Source organism: Bactrocera latifrons, unplaced genomic scaffold, assembly GCF_001853355.1.
Source record: "Bactrocera latifrons isolate USDA-ARS-PBARC rearing strain unplaced genomic scaffold, ASM185335v1 scaffold_2, whole genome shotgun sequence".
Classification (NCBI taxonomy): Eukaryota; Metazoa; Arthropoda; class Insecta; order Diptera; family Tephritidae; genus Bactrocera; species Bactrocera latifrons.
This window is the reverse complement of record NW_017535518.1, coordinates 3,638,681-3,648,063: the sequence shown is the minus strand read 5'-3', so window position 1 is coordinate 3,648,063 and position 9,383 is coordinate 3,638,681. Positions and strand designations below refer to the sequence as shown.

At 36.1% G+C, this 9,383-nt stretch overlaps 1 protein-coding gene across 3 annotated transcripts in view; it reads right to left on the bottom strand.

The window, feature by feature from the left end:
- Nucleotides 1–8,193, bottom strand: part of LOC108967879 — an 8,798-nt gene extending 605 nt beyond the window's left edge. Inside the window, exons 1-3 of one of the 3 annotated variants that reach the window (XM_018931532.1) lie at nucleotides 7,190–8,193; nucleotides 6,412–7,127; nucleotides 161–224 (exon numbers count right to left, since the gene is read on the bottom strand). In XM_018931532.1, the coding sequence (XP_018787077.1) occupies nucleotides 204–224; nucleotides 6,412–7,127; nucleotides 7,190–8,150 (1,698 nt within the window). In that variant the 5' untranslated portion in view covers nucleotides 8,151–8,193 and the 3' untranslated portion in view covers nucleotides 161–203. Of the gene's footprint in view, nucleotides 1–160; nucleotides 225–5,882; nucleotides 7,128–7,189 lie in introns of those variants that run through there. The other 2 variants (XM_018931531.1, XM_018931530.1) reach the window with 2 other exon arrangements.
- Between the last annotated feature and the right edge of the window lie 1,190 nt (nucleotides 8,194–9,383).

The window sequence follows — 9,383 nt, the reverse complement described above, 5'->3', positions numbered from 1 at the left end:
ATACATACAGCAAACAGTTTTGCAATTTCAATTTATCAACAAATATTTTTGTACAATTTATATTACATATCATTACATAATATTATTTAGTGTTAATATACTATGAGTCTTTTAAGAATTGATTTTCTATTTTAAAGTACCCAATTTTCGTAATAGAATTTCTTTCTTTTATATTTGCTGGCAAATGCGTATAGCTCGAATTTTCAATGTAATTCACAATTAAACTGTATGGAGTAAACATAATTTATTTTGTGAGCTGTTAGTTACTTAGCATGATATTTTATTGTAATCCAAATAAATACTTAAAGCATTACCTCAATAGCATACACATTTGTTATGACTACGAAGAACAGAAACAGAAAGAAAACAGTAAAATTCTGGAATAAAAAACAAATATTAAGAAAGATGTATTGTAGAGAATCGTATTGCCGAACAAGGTGTGAAAATAAAAATAATACTTGCCAAAAATAATAATTACATAGATTTAAACTACGGAATTTAAGGCTTATATATATGTTAGATGGCATTTATCTACATAAAAAATTTGCATAAGGTAAATCAATTGCATTTAACTTAACACCACTTAATATACCATGACTTTGCTTAACTTAACAGAAAATTTGTAAATCGAACTGTACTAGACATAACTTAAAGTAACATAACTCACCTTAACTTAACTTGGCATATTTTAATTTAACTCTTCTCGACTTAGCGTAAAAAAGGCATTTCGCCAATTGCATAATAGCACAATTCCAAGCTTAAATTAACTAAACTTTGCGTAAGTTACCTTAATTTAAGCTTAAGTTAATCTGACTTAACTTAACAAAGCGTGATAAAGCTTAGTCAACTTGCTTGTTTGAATCATACCAAACATAATTTAACCTTGCTTAACTTAACTCACCTTAACCTGATTTAAATGAAATTAACTTGACTTAACTTTCTCGACTTTAATCTATCACACTTAACTTATTTTAACTTAGCGTAACTTACTTTACATTAACTTAACTAAAATTAACCAGACTTAACGTAAAACGTATACAAATTTGGTAAATTTGCCTAATTGTATCAAAAGTTAAATTAACGTAACTTGCCTTAAGTGACCTTAACTTGTTTTAACTTCACTTTGTTCGATTAACGTAAGAAACTTGGCAAAATTGCTTAATTGTACTCTACCAAAAATATCTTAACTTAACATAGCTTACCCAAAATTAACTTAAGTTGACTAAACTTAACTTAAATTTACTTAACGTTAAGAAATATAGAAAAAATTGATGCATGTAAATTAGTGTTCTCTATTTTTAATTAAATCAAAATCAATATATTCTTCTTGTTATTAAAGAAATGCTTTCAACGATGAGAAGAATGCATTACACAGCATCACTTCAATATCATTTCCATCTTTTTAGTCCATGGCATGTGTAAAACATTTCTTATTTCACTTAGAAAATTAAAATAAATTGAAGCTTTTTTGCAGCCACAGCTGAGACATTCTGCCACCCTTTCTTTGCAGCACACACACTTATACACTTGCATGTGTACTTTACCAAACGGCAATCAAAGTAAAATGTAATTCAATTCTATTCAATTGAATTCAAAGTGAATGGAATAGAAAATAAAATTTATATTATCTACATATTTTACAAAAGATACACTGCTGTGTTTTTTCGCAAACGCCACAAGCTGTGAAACAACTTTACAAGGGAGCCTTTTGCAAAGAAAGCAGTAAAAACGAAAAGTTTGCAGTTTAAGAACTTAAAATAGAGTTTGAAAGAGAGAATATTATGCACCAAAATGGGTGATATTACCAATACTTCCGGCTATAAGAACCGCGAACTTGTGAAATTTAAACTAGAAATTTAGTATTCCACCATTTTTATACCCTGCTGCGGAGTATACTAGTTTTGCTCCTAATACTAAGCTAGTTAAATGTTGGACTATGTATATATAAACGAACAGGATGACGATACGAATTGAATTTCCGAGCGAATCCTTTGATGATAGTAATATGCCTGTATGCTACAAATGGGTTGAATAGGGTCAATACTTCCTGTAGGCCCAATATAACTAATATAATGATTTTCGGATTTCCGGGTGACTTTACACCGCTTGACACCCTTTCTTTAATCCTTGCAAGTTACAAAAGTATAAACTGTTCAGTTATACTCAAACTTAGTACTTCCTTACTTGTTCCACACATACTTTATGGCGCTTTAGCATTTCGCATAAATTTCGACCTATCGCAGCATAAACAGTAGCTAAGCGGCAAACTCCAGTATTTTTTCGCCTAAAACCGGTGGGTATAAGCTCTATATTTATTCACTTCGACGTGGTCATTTATCAGCGCTTAATGCTGCTGCATATACGCCTATGAGTATGCAATATTTTAGTGGATTTCTACTTTTTGCATTACTTAGAAACTTTTCGCATAGGTGAGAAATTATTGCTAATGGCACCTTCGGCTGTGATTAGCGCAACAATTTATAGTCTATTGATGTGGATGAGAGCGTGGAAGCTGTTTTTGGCTGCTCAACTAAATATATGGGCGTGTGCTGGGCAGATTGTGCCTTGTGATTGAGGATGAGTGTAAATAAAAGACTTCGTGGCGCAGTTAAAGAACAGTAAATGCAAAATTTCCTAAAAAAAGCACTTAAGGTCTTACTTTAGTAGCACTAAAAATATATAGCGGTACACACAAAATAATTTTTCCTACAGAAATAACGCTACCTGGAAACAAACAACAAAAGTAAACAAAGCGTTGACAAGCAATCATTTTAGCAAAGCACTTTGTTCACATTTGGATACTAAGCAACCCATGTAACCACCACACATATGTGTGCTTTCGACAATGTCTAGATAATGCAACTGTGGGTCAAATTTTGCAGAAAATAAAAATTTAGCATGCATTTAGAAGTGAATTAGAAAATTGCTAACTAATGCAAACGGTTTGTGCAGTTATTTGCAATGCAAACATGATTTTAAAATTACAGTGCAACAACAACAACAAAGCAGCACAAAATTAATACAGTAAATGCATTGAGTAAGGGAACGCCACCAAGCAAAACTATGAGCAAAGAAATTGGAAAAAGCAAATGAATTGAAATTTGAAATGCAATTGTCACATACACACGAAAAATGCATATTAATGTATGTGTGTGTGCGCCGACTACTGCTAAACCCTACTGCAGTTGCATAAAAAAGCTGATTGGCGCTGTGCGTTGGGGCGTATGATGAACAAAAATGAATGCAAATGCTTTTTCGATTGTCGGAAATACAGCTAAAATGCATAATGTAACGGAATAATACAAAACTAATGGAAGAGATACTTTTGCAGCACGGAGGCAGGTAATAGGAATAAATGAGAATCAATGAGCAGCACTTTTAAGGCGAATTCAAGCAAGTGACGCTATTGCTAATATAAATATAGTGTGTATGTATGAATGTATTAGGAGGTTATGAGCGGTGTAACAGTGGCTTAAAAGAATAGAGGATGCAAGATTTACGAACCAAGAGAACATATACTTTAACAGACCAACAAAGTCGGACATATTAACTATGTAATCATTTTTATTTTGATTTTGATAGGCCAGTTCATATGAGAGCTATATGCTAAGGTAGTTGAAATTGAAAAATTTACTTAGAAAATACAGCATGCCAAATTTCGTAAACATATCTTGTAAAATCAGAAAGTTTTCCATACAAGAACTTGCTTCCGATCGGTCAGTTTGTATGACAGGTATATGTTATAGCAGACCGATCTGAGCAATTTCTTTTGAGAATGATGGGTTGCTTTGGGTAATAATAATAATAATACATCAGGTGAAATTTCGTAGCTTTCTATAGGTCAGTTTAAGCAATTTCTTTAGATAATCTATTGATTGTCGCGAATAGCAACTCTTGAAGATATCTTGTTAAATAAAAAAGTTTTTCATGCAAAGACTTGATTTTGATAGAATACATATGTTGCATATTCTCCGGCGTTTTATTCGATTTTGTAGTCATTTTAATACACCTTGTTTGAAGTATAATACACTTTTGGAGAGCGGAGATTTTTTATCTATAACAGCTTCAGTAGGGTCTTAAGAAATATAATATACTATAAATAAATCTTAGATGAATAGACTGAGCTGAACTGAACTGAAAATTAATTAAATATGTTATATAGCTCAGATGGTATCCATCAGACTATTTGAATTAATAACTCTTTTATCAATTTGTAAAGTCCTATATTTGGAAATGGCTATAATAAACCTCAACTTGAGGATAATAAAAAGAAAACAAAACAAATTTCCAGAAAACAAAGGCCTCATCCCCTTCACCAACATTTAATCACAATAAAGTGTCAATGGTGCTACATACATTTCTTTCTTTATTCAAAGAACAAAACCAAAGCGTCAGTTCTTGCCTTTCAATCATACAATGCATTTTTGTCTACTTGAAAGCACTTCAGACAGAATCTCTCTGGACAGCATACACCGAGTGACAATGAACACAACCAATTATACTGAAGAGCTATATCCTGTTGCATCATTAGGCTGCGCATGAAAGTAAAGAGTTGCCTTCCCCAAAAAATGTGAAAGAGCAGTGTTACGTGCATGAAAAGTTCTTGAAAATAAGCTAGCTAGCGAGCTGACTGGCTTGCAACAGAGTTACAAGTGCAAATAATTTCAGATTTTTCAGCAACTCGAACACTTGAGCTCAAACACAACACACAAAGGTAGGCAGCAAGCGTGCCATTCAGAGAACTTTTCACTTTTAGCTGTGGCACGTTCACTTTGCAGCACAACTGAAGTGCTGTTATGGAGACAAAAACACTTTTGCACACAAACAACAACACACATGCATTGTTAGGTGCTGGAAAGGTACTTAAAGTTACAGCAGTGATTTGGTTGTCTCTCGTTGGGAACTATAAGCAACTGCAAAGCACTTCATTGGCAATACTATAGGCTGCTAATGGTAGTGGCTCGAATATAATGCGTTCATTGTCACCTACAAGGGCATATATTAATGAATTTTACAGCTAAACTACAATTTATACGTATTGTGAAATAAAACTTCTCTTTGTGAAAGAACTGATTTCAATACGGAACTATTTAGAAAATTACACTCGCGGGTGAAAAAATGAGAACCGAGAAAAAAAATTTTCTTAAATTTTGCTAGTCAAATAATAAAACTCGAGAATTAAAATCTTATTTAAATTAAAATAAGAATCAAGTGAGGACAAAAAAATAAAAAACGCGGCAAACAAAATACTTTTCTAAGTTCACGAAATTCAAAAAAAAAAAACTCCCCTTCAACTACACTAGTAAGAGTTTCGGCGTAAACTTGTGAATAAAACATCGCTTTAAGTTCGCGACTCGAAAGAATAAAATTCACGAATAAAACACTTATTTAGTTCGGTATTAAAAAAAATAGAACTAGCGGATAAAACCACTTCTCTAAGCTTGCGAGTAAGAAATATATAACTCGTGAACCAAATTTTAAGTTCACTAGTAAAAAATCTAAAATTCGTGAATAAAACACTTCTTTTCCGGAATTAAGAAATAAAACTCCCGAACAAAGACTTCGTTATGTTCGCCTTTCAAAAAATAAAGTTCGCTAGTTTAGAAGAATCCAGCTCTTCACTTGAGTGTGATCTTTGTTAACTAATTAGGCTATTCAATCCCCAAACATAATACTTATTTGAGAACTATCTTCTAGTAAGTGTTCTATAAAAGCTTAACATATACTCCATAAAAGCTTTCCAATGCCTTAGAATTTTTTGTTTGGATTTTTGATCTGCAATCCAAATTCAAGAAAATTTTGTGTAATGTATAACAACCGAAACTTTAAAGCTCAAAGGAAAACTCAAATTAGAACAAATTAACTAAGCTTCAACAATGTGACTGATTTTATATTCGCGTATATAGAAAATTACAACAGATACATACATATTTATATAAATGGCTACAAGTACACAAATGCTTATACCAAAATTATACATATATTTACAAAGCACACACAGATTAAACTCGAATATAAAACAGACACTTATAATCCACACCAAAGCTGATACGAGCACAGCAGATACGCATGATTACGAAAAGTGAAAGCTTAAGTGAAATAAGCTTTCGTTTATACCGAGCTTTAAAGCATGCTTTACTTTTCTTATTTTACTTTTCCAACGGTAAGCTTTGGGCTGTGGCTTAGCTTCCGCTTTCTCTCCTTCTCCGTCTTTCACAGCCCATACAAAGTGTTGTCATTTTGTATGATACGCAAAGCATTAGCATGACTTGCAAAGCTTTGTGAACCTACTGGCACTTGTACTAGGTGTGGATTAATACTCAAAGTACGATAGAAAAAAGCCGTTAAGAATGAAGCGCTCACAACGAATGCAACAAAGAAACCCAAACAGAAAAGACAATCCTTATTAACCTGTAGACATAAGCAGACTGCGGCACAAAAATCAGTGATGACATTCCAGAGGCGCGTGCATAGCGGCGGCCGGCGCAGAACACTCGACGATGGCGAAGAGTTGGCCTCAATGTGTATGGTGTGGTAGGTGCGTTCACAGGGCGCATCGGTAGTGCTACCAACTTGACCGGCGCTGTCGGTGAGTGTGGAGGCGACACGTGGTGCATTCGTATCTTGTGTTAAGTCGACTGTAGTCGGCGGTTCACGTATCTTCACCAACGCTGACTGACCGGTTATGGTAGGAAATTTACACTCTGACGGTACGGTGTTGATCTCGCTGGTCTCGGTGACGTCGTTGTAGGTAGTGGTGACTGCGCCAGCCGAGCTAGTCATTGGTGCGGTTCTGGAATCAATTATGAGCGCATTGATAATATCATCTTCGGTCTGTGAGAGATCTCTTGCTATAGAGGAGTGTACTCGACTGTAGGAGCTGGTTTCCATCGGTAACATTTGCACTGCAAAGTAGTCGGTAGAAGTCTGACAGCCAATAGTGGTGAGACTTTGCGTGGGTAATGTGCGTGCTGTATAAAGCGATGGATCTGCAGTTGGCGGCTTATTCTCATCAAGTAGCTCCAAACCACTGATTGTGGTGGCCATATCGCGGTACATTGGATCCAAGCCAGCTTCGTATTTTTGCGGATAGGCATTGTTGCTGGGGCTTTGCACCGCTGGAGCTTCTACAAGTACGGACACATAAGTTTTCTTTCATTTGGCGAATTTTTTAAATGTACTATATTACCTTTCCCAACATCGCTTTTGCTTTCACCGTGCACCTCCAAATAAAATTCATTGGAAACACTACCCGCTGATGCTGTACCAACGGCCGCATCGTTAGTTTGCTCCGTGCTGCGTACGCCCTTAAAGCTTAAATGCTTACGCAATGGCAATGCTGCTTTTTCGCCAGTTTCTTCGGCCGTCTGTAGCCCAGGCATTTCGAGACTCTCTAAATTTTTGGTAAAACTGTCGAACATCTCCATTATTTGTCGAAAGCGTTCGGCGATTTCTTGGTTTTCGCGCTCCACCTGTTGAAAGTCGGGTCTTTCGGTCAAACGTTTCGTCGCGGGCGAAATGTTCTCCGCCACAATGCGTTCAACCTCGTCGTGTGCCATACGTTCAACTTCGGTGAATGCCGCAAACTCGTCACTAAGCTTGCTGGTAAAACTCAACTCTGATGCTCCTTTGATAGTCTCCAATTTCAACGTTTCCCTCGGCACGTCTATAATTTGTGCGGCGCTTGCCTGTGGTGTTGTCGCATACCTTGGTGATGAACAAACGCCAGTTCTATAGTCCTCTAAACGACTTTCGATCTGTCTCACGTATTCTCGCACATTATCTACCACCTTGCTGGTCGACGGCGTCGGCATGTCCAGCTCTTCCATGACCTCTTCGAAATTACTATGCTTGTGTACTTTATCAGTACTCTCTACACTCGCTAACGACTCTGTGGTTGTTGCTGTCATGTGTGTACCTTCAAGTGTCACTACTGGCGTTGGTTGCTTGAATTCCTTAACGCTGGATACAACATGTAAGCCGTAATCCTCTTCATCTTCAGTATCGTCCTGTTTTCCAGCTTCTTTGATGCGTTCGGCTTCTGTTGCGTTTTCAGCTTGCCGTGAACCATTTGATTCGGCGTCCTCGTCATCATCTTTTGTTTCATCTTCTGACTCGGTAGTCTGCTTATTATCTCTTTTAAAATCCATTTTTTATAATAATCAAAAATAATTTCGAAAGACTCCAAATTTTCTTTTATATGAATCGAATTTTATTTATTTGTTTTATTATTATTTTGATGTTTGGTGCCACTTCAAATTGTTTTCTAATATTTTTCCTACACATTTTTCTCTGTCAATTGCGAGAAGTTAGTGAAGTAAGTACTAATGTTGAGTTAATGAATGCGCCTAATTCATGGAGACTTTAATTATCTTCTAACTTCGTATAAAAATTCGTGTGATATAATCGAAATATCAAAAGCATTTTACTGTGATGTTTTTGATTCGATCCGAGGACAGCCAAGTAGTTTGACGAATTTTCATGTGCTGGAATCTAGTACTACAGACAACCAGATTTCGTGCACCGGCGAAGTCGATCATTGGTGTTAATATACCAAAGATATATTCTTTGCCCATCCTGGCATTAAAATAGCCAAACATAATTTCGACATTGTGGCGGAGGCAATTATCATAAGAGCGCTTCAGGAGCTGATAGAAGGCTTTTTGGTCATATCCTTCTTCTTTTCCGTCACTCGTCTCCATCCTTGTCCCACCCATTGCATTTCTTGGATGGCGGTGATGTCAGCCTTTACTCTTATGAGGACTTCAACCAGATCGAACATTCCTGATGCATGCCCTTAAATCATGTTCCTTAATATATTTGTAGTGGTCGTGATCAAAAGTAGGATCTTTCATCCGAGGCTGTCATCTCTTTTTTATTGGTAGTGGTTTCTAAATCCAGCGCCCTACCTCGCTGGTAGTATAATAAGTTCAAATTCTTATAGTGAGCCGCTTTCTTTACAAGCAACTGCCACGCTCTTTCGTGAACAAACACTACACTTATTGCAGAGATTCCTTAAACCAAATACGTCGTAGTGGCTCCGCTAAAGCTTCTCTCGTTTAGCCGTGATCCCAGGTTCCACATAGGTTGGTTACATCTTATTACACCCACGTTCTTCATTTCTTAGTAACACTGTTTATACTTTAAAGATTCCATGATCCCTAAATACTTTATTAAATATCATAATCGATTTTATTTAAGCTGCCACGCTGTAGTTGGAGTGTGAACGTGGTGGATTTCAACTGTTCTATTACGGGCTATTATTGGACAGCTGAGCCTGATTGGAGTTTGATGAGTACTTCGCAGCTATAACTGGGCAAGAGGACCGCGCACTTATAGCCCACTTTTGCTACGTACGCGATAAAGTTGAAACTCTCTCATAC